Source organism: Triturus cristatus, chromosome 3_1 (genome assembly GCF_964204655.1).
Source record: "Triturus cristatus chromosome 3_1, aTriCri1.1, whole genome shotgun sequence".
Classification (NCBI taxonomy): Eukaryota; Metazoa; Chordata; class Amphibia; order Caudata; family Salamandridae; genus Triturus; species Triturus cristatus.
The window spans coordinates 259,502,771-259,516,785 of record NC_140583.1 but is presented as its reverse complement, the minus strand read 5'-3'; the positions used below and the strand labels follow the sequence as shown (position 1 = coordinate 259,516,785).

Sequence of the window (14,015 nt, the reverse complement as noted above, 5' to 3'; positions counted from 1 at the left end):
AGCACAATACGAAGAAGAGCTGTCTTTAAGAACAACTAGGGGCTTTTTGCCAGAGGGGAAGAAAGATTTCTTAAAACAGTGAACTAGGTCCAGCTCACATTGATGTGTCTAGGGTAGATGACGAGTTGGAGAAAGACGAAGTCCAGCTTATTGGGGATATCTAATTGAAAGAGATGGGGATGGGCAGAGCCTCCTAATTGGTAAGCAGGTGTGAGTTAACTAGGTAAGAATTGTAGGAACAAGAATATTGATGGTGGGTTTGGGGTTGGTCTCTTGCTATGGTGCCAGGTCGGTGTACCATGGTCTGTGTGTTGCATCAACTTAATAAAATAGATTTTGTTCCATACTGAAAAAGGAAGGATCTAGAGCAGTCTTACTGGTGGGGGTATAAAGCCTGCTAATTGAGATTACCAATATCTCACTTGGATGCAAAGAGATGTGCCAGTTTTACCAGCGATTAGGGTAGGCAGTTGCATTGAGATGGATCAAAGGCTAAGATGTTTGGTTCTGCTTTATAAAAGACACATTTAGTCACATTCCAACAACAAAATACTACACAATAACTGCACCAGTTTTACTTCCTCAGTCTATTTAGCAGTAGCATTATGAAGTAAACTAATCATGCTGATAGTAAAGCAGTGTGTCGGGCTATAACTTTTTAAACCTGGCATTTAAACTTAGTAGATAGGGTTTGGGTGGTGCTGCCATAAGTGAATTTCCTCTTGGTAACGCAGCTCCCTATTCATGCTGAGTTACTCTGCTTTGTGATTGGTTGTCACCTTCTTGAATTTCAATAAAGCGAAGACCTGAATCTGTGTTATTTGTGAAGGTGATTAAATAGAAGATTGTTCCTTTTCTCCCCAGCCTTCGCCATCTCAGGCACATACTCCAACCAGCCAGCAGACCCCTCCAGCCCTGCCTTTTCCCTCACCACGCTCCCCTGTGCAGCCACACACACCTGTGCCTGCTTCCCACGGGAACACGCCATCCCTGCAGAACAACCAGCCTGTGGAGTTCAACCACGCCATCAACTATGTAAACAAAATCAAAAACCGCTTTCAGGGGCAACCAGATATTTACAAAGCCTTCCTGGAAATCCTGCACACTTACCAGGTGAGTGGTGATTCTGGATGGAATGAGCAAGAGGAGGGTGGAGAAGCGACTTGATGGGAGCTTTGTCTTGTCATCATTGAGCTTTGAAGTAGTTTTATCTCAGAATGTTTTGTACTCCTCTTCGATCCCTCATGTCTTGTGAGATTATTGAAAGTTCTGTAGCCCTGGACATCAGTTAGAAAACTATAGCATTAAAGGGCCTATGCAGAGGGATACAGCATCTACCATTGTGTATATCTCTCGTATTTAAGCTTACACATTCTTTGTAACATTTTGTGTCTTTTTATCCCCCTTTTTCGGAATCAGAAAGAGCAGCGGAATGCCAAGGAAGCAGGTGGGAACTACACACCGGCCTTAACTGAGCAGGAGGTGTATGCACAAGTGGCCAGACTTTTCAAGAATCAAGAGGACCTGCTCTCGGAGTTTGGACAGTTCCTGCCAGATGCGAATAGCTCAGTAGTGAGTGTTGTGAATCCTTGGGACTACTGCAGACCCTTAACTTTCTAGATGTCTGTGGGGAGCCATAACAAAGTTTTGTAGTTTTCATGAGGTATAGAGAAGTTGAAAATATGCAGTCTGTTACTCTGGGTTCTGTTTTCTAAGAGTGCAAACTAAACTTTATCCTTAGTTCGTTGGTTATCATATTATTTGGCTGTTCATTTCCAGTGTTCATTTTCCCCAGTTTTATACTTTGCGGTTGAAAAGCTTCATGTAGGTGTAAGAGTTGTTTTTTTCTCCAAATCTTTTAGTGGTGCTAAGGGTGCAAAACTGCATTAGCTTCTGAATTGCTTTTATGCCTTCCTCTTTTACAGTTCTTTGACCTTTAAAGGGTATTTTTATCACGCAGTAAGCATGTCCTTCTCATTCCTGATAAATAAAAATGTACACAGGGTTTACTATAGTATTGGAACTTACATAGATTCACATGCTTGAATCATTCCCGTCGTCGAGATGGGAGTCCCCGGTATATCAAAACAGCAATGCAAAGTTAGCATAAACTAGAAAAACAGGCCTAGGTCCATTTCAGTTTTGTAACATATCCATATTGTTTTGTAAAAGAGACCAAATGTAGGCTTAGCCAATCAGAACACCCTACCCTCTAGAACCTCAGACCTTCAGATTTTCTACCGCACATTGTGCTAGGGAGACTCCACTGAGCTCTGCTTAGTTTTTTCCTTTTTTACTCTTTTGCGAGGTTTTACAAACCTTTTCTTCACTATTCTACTTATTTGGCTTTCTTAATCTACATTCCTGATGTCGGACAAGAAGTGTCTTTTTAGAGCCTGTGCCACCTGCTCTAAGAAAAGACGTTGTGTTGATATCTTCTGCCTGTACACTAACCACAAGGCCAAGGATTGTAGATTGAAGAAGGCAGCACACAATTGGCCAAAGGTGGGTGCATGTCCCGCCTTCTCTTCAAATGTTAACTCCCCTAGGGAGCTCGGGAGCGAGCAGCAGCGTGGCCGGATGCCAGCTGCATTCCTGACATCGCTTTGCTGCTGCACTTGTTTTAGTCCGGGACCTCTGCCAGCACGTTCTCAGATCCCACAGTGCAGCTACTCCTCCCTTCTTAGCCCCCTTGTATGCACAGGCGTGCTTTTTGTGTCTGCATCTAAGAAGAGGATGTTTGTCTCAGACTGCAACTTATGAAAGTTGAGGTCGTTTCATTTTAACAAGAGCCGTGACTTCCTTTTCGATACGTGCATTTTAAGCACACAATATATGTGTACTGTGTACTTCTTGTTATGAGAAAACTGACAGATTCATGGCCCTTTGGCAGGCGATAATCTGACGACCTTTGATATAACGGTGCAGCCGAGTTAAGGCATGGATCTGTTTGTTTTCTAGAATTTGTTATGTAGTTGAAAGGGGAGGGGTTATGGGGAGTGCATGCTTTCAGTCATAATCTTGATGTTTTGTTTCTGCAGTCGCAGAGCAAGCAAACTATTGTCTGTCACGAACGAAACATTACATGTCATTATGTAAAAAATAATTAAATCAACTATTCGATTCTAATAACTATCCATTCATCTTCCGGAGGAAGTGACACAACCTGCGTCTTTTAATATTTTTGTCGTTCAGCTGTGTTCTTAAGTCAACGATACTGAGCACGCCCCCGACTCTTTCCTTCTTAGTAGGACAGACCTTTGCGCCACACGTGTGATTGCCGCGACCAAGATGTAAATGTCACTCGACACCGAAAGAATGTAAAGGGAGCTCTTATAAACTGACATGCTTTTGTTTTGGTTATATTGTCCCTGTCATGCGTGCTGCTCTTCCTGGCTGAAGTGCCTTGGCTCAGTTGTAAATCGAGGTTCTTGGAATATGCACTTGTTTTTTGGGGCAACAATTGATTTTTCTTTGGTAATTCCAGTTAGAACTTTTAATGACCGTAAATGATTACAACATGGCCCGAGTCCCCAAAACATAATGTTACAATCAACCAGAGTTATTATCATATTGCCCAATAGCACGTTGTATACTATGATTTGTAGTCTTGCTTTCATGTCGCATCTTTGAGTCGCTTAACTGTAATGCTTTCATTTGGTATTGGTTTTACTTGACCTATATAAACGTATAATATTTCACTGCATGTAGTCCAGCGCCAAATGACTCACACCGACACAAATTCAGCTGCCTTTGTTACGATGCACGCACTCCTTTTCTGCTGTGTTGCATTCAAAACTTAAGTAAATATTATTGAAAGAGGATATGGCTCAGGTAGACTTATTGGCAGTATTTCTGCAAAGTTGTCTGATTTTACATTAACTGATGCAGAGAAACGATTAGCATTTTTTTTGTGACATTAAGAAAAGCTTTTAAGTGACATGTTAAATGAAACAGCGTTTCTCTACTGTTTTTTTCCGTTTGTCTCGTTGGTGCAGTATCACATCCGTTTTTAATATAGCTCCATACGCAGCTCGTCTAAAAAGAAAACATGACTTTTTATTCTTACTTGCAGAAAAAGAAAACACTTGGACTTTTTATGGATTGTTCGACTCAGCTACGAAACGTAACTTTTTGTATGCTGCCAAAATTGAGTCTCTTTCACCATACTTACTATAAACCACCTGTTTTTGAAGCTCGATTCAATCTCATGCATAGCTGTATTAGAGTAGCACAGTTTGACTTATGTACACCCCTTCATATTTGGAGACCAAGTGAGAGAGATGTGTTCAATACATCTTCCAACATTTGAAATTTTCTCAAAGTTGTAAAATCGTTATTGTGTTACTGTTTACCTGCCTATTTGATAACATACAAGGATGACGAAATGCACACTATAGTTATCCAATCTTCTTGAAAGTTGCTTTTATAAATTATCATTTTTTCGCGTGCAGCCCGAGAAATATGGGTTTGCCTTCCAACCACTGGGTAATTTAATCTGTCAAGAATGGAGCGCGTTTTGCACTCCTAAACGGACGCACAGCCCTTGAACGAACGATGACTCTATTTAATCCAATTTTGTTTTGTGTTTATTTCCACGTTCCTCCAATGTTTAATGTAACTTAAATGTGAATCGACAATCACATGTGCGACACGCAAATGTCTTTCCAAATTTTTAAATGTTGCAGTTTGCCAACACAGGACTTTTCTTCCTGCAACACGCCGGATACATTTAAAAACATCCTCAATCCAATGCATTTCGGGCATTTTCTCCGCCCTTCGTCAGGGATTTACTGCAAATGTTTAAAACAACACCATTACCTCGTGAAAACCAATGTCACAGTTCAATGTACATTTAAATCATATCGATCATTTCCCGTGCCTAGTTAACCCCGGTCCCTGTTAAACCTTCCTATTTGGAAATATAAGATCCACTTAACTTTTAGCAATGGCCTAGCTGCTAGACGTCTTTGAATGTTTGGTAAACATATGAAGGTTTTTACGTTTTAAAGAAACAATGTACTTTAATATTGTAATGCAAATTAAAAATGTATAGAAAGTAATACATACAACACTTTTGAAAACTAGCACTGCCTTTTTAATAAGTAGAACACATAGTTTTTAAATTTCAACTATTTGTATGCGTTTGTTCGAAAGATTGCAGCTCAAGTTGTTTTGCTTTTCTGTGGAAAAAAAATAACTATAATGGGTACATAAAGCTGTGCTGCCCCCCGGTGTTTTTGTAGACAAGTGCAATATGTGAGAGCTGTTTGAACACGGCAGAGGTACACCATTCAAGAGCATTAGATAATGATGCCTTTGATTATGTTTTAAGCGCAGTCCACTGCTTCCCTACCCTCCACGAGTAGAGTGCCTGAGCGCACTGCCCTGGTCCTCTCCTACCCTCACTGCATGACTAACCACTTCTAAGGTCCCAAAGGCGAGACCTATTGGCTATGCCAATGCTTGTTTTCCTTCCCATGCTCAGGCACCCGTGGGGGGGTGGGGTTAATCTCGTTATACATCCAGAATTGGTGAAATATAACAACGGATTAATGGGTGATCAACATTATTCAGTTTGGCTTTATGTTAGAGTTTATTCAAATTCCACCTTCCACTCTACCTCGCGTTCAAGTGACAAAGCATCTACCCCTCCTGCGGCTTGAAGCCCGTTTTATGCTTCAAAAAGAGGCAATGAAACCAGTTCCGGCATCCCAGAGGGAAAGGGTTCTACTCCGGTTTCTTTTTTGGTACAGAAGACGTTCAGAAAGTTGCATCCTTTCCTAGATTTGAAGACTCTCAACACCTACTTCAAGAAATAGTCCTTCTGCATGGTCTCCTTGCAAGACCTACTACTGCTTCTCAATTCAGGAGATTTCATGGCCACTCTAGACCTACAGGTTGCTTACCATCTTCCAATTCATCCATCACAGAGGAAGTATCACTGCTTCACTGTAGCCAGGAGCCACAACCAATTCAAGGTCCTACCATTTGGCCTAAGATCCATGCTAAAGATATTTACTAAGTGTCTGGCCCCGGTGGCGGCTTTCCTCGGAAGGCCACATCGCCAGGTGTTTCCTTACTTGGACGAGTCTATTTCGGCAGCCCGGGTGATCATGGCGTCTTGCACAAGTCTGTTAGAAAGTCTAGTCCTTACCTTAAACAAGGAGAAATCAAGCCTACAACCAACCAAAAGCATTACCTTTCTGGGAGCCATATTGGACACGACTGAACAAAGGCTTTCCATCACTCGAAAGAAAAACCAAACTGATATCAATGGCCCAACTTCTCCTAAGAAGAAATTCACTTTCAGTTCACTGTTAAAAGTCTCTCCTAGAGTCAATGTCATCTTGCATCCTCCTCGTTCCTTTCTGCCGGCTTAACATGCGCCCCCTTCAGGAACGACTAGACTTACAATGGTATCAAGTGGTCGGTTCTTTGGAAGATATCAGAGTAACTCTGACTATGGTTCAAGGCATCTCTCTGTGGAACCAGTAGAAAAACATTTCAAACGGGCTGTCTTTTCTGACATCCCCAGCTCCGTGAGTAATAACCACAGAAGCATCTCTAGATCCTGCAAGACCTTCAAATCGGTGGCTGTTGGCAGCAACATCATCACCTTCTCCACATCCATTTGCTGCAACTAAGAGCAATTTGTATAGCCCTGCAAGCATACTTACCAAGGATACATAACTCATCGGTTTAGTGCACCTGGCTGTGGGTGATCCAGAATTGAGTTTCACCAAGAGCAGAACACCTTCCGGGGAATGTCAACCCGACAGTAGGTACACTCAGCAGGCTCAAGTCTGCATGCCACGAATGGAAATTGCACCAGGGAACACTAGACAACCTCTTTCGGCGCTGGGGCACACAAACCGTAGACTTGTTTGTGACTCCGGAAAACAGGAAATGCCAGTACTTTGCAAGTTGGCATCACCATCCGGGATTCTGGGGGAATGCGTTTTCGATGGCATGGTCGGGCACCTTTGCCTACAGTTTTCCTCCCATTCCCTTCATGCCAAGGCTTATCGTGAAGAGGAAGACAGACCCTTGCAGGATGATTCTCATAGCCCCATCTTGGCCGCACCACTATTGGCACACAGAACTCCTTTTCTTCGAGTCAGCCGATTCTCTTGGATCCTATCCCATTGCTATTGACTATGACTCTGTGTTAAGTACTGCATCCGGATCCCAAATTGCTTTGATTAGCGGCATGGCTCCTGAACAGAGTTTGATCATCTGAACCTTTCCACTGAATGCAAGGATATTCTTTGTCATGTCGGGCGCAGAGCACTTAAACATATTAAATTAAATGAAAGTGGTTGTGTCTCTGATGCCAGGAATTGGGTGTACAATTTTTCTCCTCTTCAGCTCATGAGATCCTTCCTTACATCCTTTCATTGATGAAGTCTTGTCTGGCTCATGCATCTATTTAAGGTCCATCTTGCGGCAGTTTCCCGTTTTAGAAGAACCTCTTTGTGGCCCTTCTTTATGATCAGCGAGAATCATCAAACAATTTATGAACCAACTTTTTAGGGTTTTTTCACCTGTCAAGCCTCCCCCACCACTCTGACACCTTAACGTGGCCCTGTTTCAACTCATGAAACATCCCTTCGAACCTATCCATAAGGCGGAGACGAAATTTCTGTCATGGAAAGTGCCTCTACTTCTGGCTTTGACATCTGCTTGAAGAGTTTGTTAAATGCAGACTCTCACAGTCCAGAAGCTTTTCTTCAATTTATGGGATGACAGACTAATGTTACGTACCAACCCCAAGTTCATTCCTAAAGTTCCTACGGCCTCAAATTTAAATGAACCACTGGTTCTAAAAACTTTTTTTCCCGCAACCTACAACGACAGAGAGAGCTCTCTAGATATTCAGCGCTGTCTAAAATTCTATCTCCAGAGGAATACAATCTTACGAAAATCACCCCAACTCTTTGTGGCCTATAGTGCCCCTCGTAAGGGGCATCCTTTCTCCAAACGAGGCATTGCAAGTTGGATTTCTAGTACCATCCAGTGCTGTCATCAGTCAGCAGGAAAGCCCCTCCTGGCGAGGCTCTGTACACATCCTACTTGAGCGGTCTCTACCTCAACAGCCTTGTTTGCCGGCGTGCCAATCCAGGAGATCTGCAGGGCGGTGACCAGTAAGAGTATCCACACCTTTACCAAGTATTACAGCTTGGACACGTCGTTTCGCAGTAACACTGCAGTGGGCCAGGTGGTACTGAGGAACCCGTTTAATTGACGGTGAGCTTTCTTTTTCACTCCTCCTCCCTTTACTTTCTAAAGACCTTGCACATTTTCCTTTTATTTTTCTGACTGTATTCTTTTTTCATCACCAATATATTGGTATAATAAAAAATGTATGTGTGTGTATATATATATATATATTCACTGAAAAAAACATAGGTTTCACACACGTTATAGTTAGGAATTAGCATTTAAAAAACCTTGCAAATTCACTGAAAAAACCATAGGTTTCACACATGTTATAGTTAGCGGAAATTTTACTGATAAAAAACCAATGAAATTCCCCCGTTATAGTTAGTGCAGGCAACTATAACTCACGCGACCGCAATCCTCTGCTGATGCTAATACTGTATTTAGACACTTATTTGCCCATGTCTTCTTCCATACATTTTTAGCTATACATATATTACAAATATTTTTTTTTCATAAAGACACATATGTCATCAGCAGAAGATTGCGGTCGCGTGAGTTATAGTTGCCTGCACTAACTATAACGGGGGAATTTCATTGGTTTTTTATCAGTAAAATTTCCGCTAACTATAACATGTGTGAAACCTATGGTTTTTTCAGTGAATTTGCAAGGTTTTTTAAATGCTAATTCCTAACTATAACGTGTGTGAAACCTATGGTTTTTTCAGTGAATTTGTACGGTTTTTTAAATGCTAAGTTACTTTACGCCATTCGTGGCGTGCGCGCCCACTTAACGCAGTTCGTTCCGTGCGCACACGGTGCGCTTCGCGCACCGTGCGCGCACAGTGAGCACGCGGTGCGCTTCGCGCACCGCGCGCCCACTTTACGCAGTTAGTGCCGTGCACGCACGGTGGGCACGCGGTGCGATGACAAAGCAAGAAAGCACGTCAACAAATCTGTTTCTGCTTTCCTCCGTGACTATGGTATGGGTGCCATTTACCACAACAACTTGCGTTATGACATGCAAGACATTTATAGAGGAGATGGTGTGCACTTCAATGATGAAGGGAACAGAGTCTTCCTCTTGAACCTTAGACTCTGCATCGGTACTTACTTGTAGGTACCACTAAAAAATCATTTCATAAACACAACGGCTCTTAAATCTGATTTTTTTTTTTTTTCTACCGTACGCTTACCGTAAGCTTACCGTACGCGTACCCCGTGATTTTTTTAAAAATCAATAAATATTTTCTTTTTACTTTACAGTCCTTCTTTGACCCCCTCACAAATGTAAGGGGGTCTGTAACTCTCCTCATTGCCCCCTTTTCTTGTTTTCACTCTTTTTTTCTGAGTGAAATACACAAAATGGCGGCCGCCGCTTCCTGGTTTCGGCCGATTCGAATGTTTACTAAGATCTAAGAGCCAATCAGAATCGCGCTCGCGCATGCCACCGTACGCTTACGGTAAGCGTACGGTAAGCGTACCGTAAGCGGGCTCAGATATATATATTGATTTAAAGGCTATTTTCTCAGAATCTACTGAACAGATTTACACCAAACCTACAAAAGGCACTTCCTTGACCTAGGGACTACCTCTCTGCCAAATTTCGAGTAATTCTGTTCAGCCGTTCGGGCTGTAGCTCGTTCTAAAGGTCCTATGGAAAAATGCATGGGGAAAACGCGTTTTGGGACCCCCCTTTTATCTCAGCCCCCGCTTGACGGATCCCCCCGAGACTTTCAGGGTAGGAGCGTAGCGTAGCGCCCCACCTATTTTGAGAAATTCGCGAGGATTCATCGACCGGCGCCAAAGTTATTCAAAATAGAATGTTAAGGTTTTCCTATGGAAAAGGGGTCCTAACTATAACTACCTACTGGCGACCGCCAGTAGGTAATATCTCATTTAATGTATCATATATATATATATATATATATATATACTCGCTCACTCCTTTATCCCTTCTGGCATAAGGAAAGCACTCACAGGGGTTTTCTTTCGAGTTTCTTTTTATTTCATACGCTTTGAAACATGACGCGTTTCGGCTGACGCCTTAGTCTAATGTTTTCAAGTTTCGCGCCGAAAAGCGGCTGACATTTAAAAATACGTCAATGGTCACATAATGCATTTTACCCTGGAAATCAAAGAGAGACCACTAAACTCATATTCAGTAGCCATATTGGAGTGTATAATCCCCCATCAGGCCCGATATGTAAAAACAAACATTGCTGAGTTATTTTCAACAAAGAGTATGTAACTTTAACAAAAAACGTGTGGATCACATTGTTTGCAAACAAAGTTAAAAAATATTACATACAATTAACGATTTTTGTTTGTCGGGATCAAATCAATCACGCCGTGTATCGGCTATAGATCCTGAGTTGTGTTCTCTTACATTATGCCGTTTATCGGCTTAAACACTACTTTTCCATATTGCACTGTAGACCACATTGTACAAACGATCGTAAAGAGTACATAAATCTGGCTGAGCAATCATAGAGTTACTTGTTCAAACTAAAATTAGTCACCCAGATGCACTGCCAATTCTTCCCCTACATTCATTCCTTTAGGTATCTTAGTGCCCAGATCAATTATATATCTTGATTCCAGTCTACGTAACTGCTTGATCCTATCCCCTCCCCTTATATTCATAAGGATCTGGTCTAGCCCGTAATAACGCAACAGCTCCCTGTTGCTTTCATGTTTCTCAGCGAAATGTCTTGCCACTGAGTAGGTTGCATCATTTTTTGCTATTGCTCTCACGTGTTCTAAGATTCTTACTTTTACTGGGTGGATAGTACTGCCGATGTAACGCAGTCCACATGGGCATTCAAGACAATAAACCACATAGGCGCTGTTACACGTTATAAACTTGTTTATAAACTTGGGCTTCTTAAGACCAGTTACCTGGTATGTGAGTGTCCTTCTGCTACTCACACAAGCCTTGCATTTACCACAAGGGTAAAAACCTTTAAGCTCCCTTAAGGCCCCCCTGTGTTAGGTTTAATATATAAATGACTTTGGACAAGACTATCTTTTAGTGATCTGGCCTTTCTGAAAGTTAACAGAGGAGTTGATGGAATATCTGAACCTATGATATCTGTTTTCAAGATGTGCCAGTTTTTTCTCATAATTCTTAATTCATTGGCATCACTTGAAAAGGTAGTGATCATCCTGAATTTGTTTATCCCCATTTCATCTTTCCTCTTTTTCTCCTTGGTAAAGAGGTCTTCTCTGGACATATTCCTAACCTTATTAAGGGTTACGTCCAGAAGATCCCTACTGTAACCTCTGATCAGGAATCTGATAACACTGGCTTGTGCAGCTTCTTCAAAATCCACTTCCCTAGTGCTATTCCGTTTCAATCTTAAAAACTCCCCATAGGGGATACTTTTGACCAGCTCTGATGGATGGTTACTTGCCGCATGTAATAACGAGTTTCCGGCTGTAGGTTTACGATACAGTGACACATATACTTTGTTGTTATCGATATTCACTCCAAGATCCAAAAAAATCACTGTTTCTGAACTGATTTCCCCACTAAACTCCAAATTCACTACATTCCTTTTTAACTCATCAATAAATTCCCTGGCTAGTTGCTCTGATCCATCCCAGATTATACATAGGTCATCTATATAACGATACCAGGAAATCACCCTTCTCATATTGGCATCGTCGGGCGTTCTGGACACCTGCTCCTCCCACCAACCCACGAATAAATTCGCGTAGCTGGGGACGAAGTAGGTGCCCATCGCCGTACCCGAGATCTGACGATAAAAATCCTCGCCAAAGACAAAAATATTATTTTTCAAACAAAATTCTGTGAATTGAAGAATCATTTCATTATGTTCAGTGAATTTTAATGGCTTCTTTTTCAAAAAATGTGCCACTGCTTCAAGGCCATGTTCATGTTGGATCCGAGTATACAGACTTGTTATGTCTAATACAATTAATTTGTATTCTGGATTCCATTGTTGTCTCTCAATATGCATGAGGAAATCCCGTGAGTCTTTAATATATGCAGGCAACGTCTTAACCAAAGGGAAAAGGAAAAAATCAATGAAAGTTGATAAATGTTCCGTAAGTCCACCCTGTGAAGAGACAATAGGTCTCCCTGGTGGTTTTGTACAGTTTTTGTGTATTTTAGGAATGTGATAGAAAGTAGGCACCACTGGATTTAGGCATCGAAGGAATAAATATTCTTCCATGTCAAGCATAGATTTATCAAACCAAAATTTGATCATCTCATGGTATCTTTGTATACTGTCCAGGTACACATCTTTAGAGATCTTCTGATAGCAACTATTGTCAGACAATTGCCTTAGTGCTTCAGCTTTATAGTTCTCTCTAGTTTGTAGAACTATGTTGCCACCTTTGTCGGAGGGTTTGCAAATTATCATATTGTCCTTACTTAGACTTTCAATGGCCTCCCGTTGTTCTTTGGTTATATTTTGAGTTTTTTTCAATCCAGATTGTTTTCTTCGCAGTCGTATAAGATCTTTATTGACTGCCTCTGCAAAAACATCGATGGCATCAGGGGGTAACTGAGGCAGAAATTGTGAAGTTGGTTTGAAATCACTTGTATCTTTTTCTTGGTCAAATCCTAGTTGTAACGTTCTCTGTACTTGATCCCCCTTTCTTTGAGTATTATCAACTTGATTGTCCAGTCTCAGTGATTCCATAACTTCTATATATATATATATATATATATATATATATATATATATATATATATATATATATATATATATATATATATATATATATATGATACATTAAATGAGCTATGTACTTCCAAGCATTGCCACCTTTGTGAGCCTACCCCAGCCATTTGCTGCTCCCAGCAACTGGCCCCCACCGGTTCTGACCCTCCTCTTATGGCGGGAAAATCAGCTGTAAAACCAAGTTAAGAGGAGAGGTGTGTCCACCTTGGCCAACCCCACCTCCCAGGTGGCACAGGCAAGGAGAAGCACAACTCTGTTTACGCCATCTTGATGATGGGGGGACCCAGCCAACCAGATTGAGGCTTGTGCTTCCCTCCTACTGGAGGGTGGCATAATAGGGGATGTACCCACCCCAAGGAAGGGACCCATTGGTCCCGACCTGTAACGCCCCTAAATTTAGTATTTTGGGGCAACCCTACACCTTGCCTCCTCTACCAAGAAGAAACCGTAAGGACCGAAAAGCCGATGAAGCTGATGAAGAAGAGGAGAAGACACCAGCTGACTTGGCCCCAGCCCTACTGACCTGTCCCGACCTCGACTGACCACAGGGAAATCCCGGTGTGTCCTGCAGCCAGCAGCCCCCAAGAACCTGGAGGACCTGCCCGGCCTTCTCAAACCAGACTTTGTCTCCTGTGAGCACTGGATTTGCTCTCCCACAGCCAGATCCACCAGTCTGCACCCGATGACCCGAGCTTGAGTGGCCCAACACCCAGAGAAGATCTCCCTGGCGATCTGGACTCAAGATCCAGCGACCCCTAACCTGCCTCAAGCCTCCAGCCGATGCACCTGCGCCCATGGAGTGGTACTGAGACCTGAGAAGACTTTGGGCAGCATCTTCAGCACCCCCCAAAAAAAGTGCTGCTCTCTACTGAAGGACAATTATCCTGAAACTCGTGTCTAGAGATACACAGCACTAGCTGCACCAACAAGGGTGAAAAACTAAAGCCTGACACCGAACAAAGTGTTACCATGCACTGCATTATCATGATGCATCGGGGCAAACTGAGTGCTGGAGTGTGAGGCAGTGTGCGCCCACCCCCCTCCAAGCCTCCAGCCGAGGCCTGCAGCCTCAATCCGGAGGGTGCCCCCGACCAGGAGCTGGTGAAACATCTCACACCAAAGGACACCACGACG

General features: G+C 42.4%; 1 protein-coding gene across 7 annotated transcripts in view; it reads left to right on the top strand.

Annotated features, from left to right (window-relative positions):
* The window catches only part of SIN3A (SIN3 transcription regulator family member A), an 822,316-nt gene that overhangs the window by 256,079 nt on the left and 552,222 nt on the right, over positions 1–14,015 (top strand). For all 7 annotated transcript variants that reach the window (XM_085643842.1, XM_085643840.1, XM_085643838.1 and 4 more), the window contains 2 exons: positions 865–1,113; positions 1,420–1,572. In XM_085643842.1, coding sequence (XP_085499968.1) covers positions 865–1,113; positions 1,420–1,572 — 402 coding nt within the window. The remainder of the gene's footprint in view (positions 1–864; positions 1,114–1,419; positions 1,573–14,015) is intronic.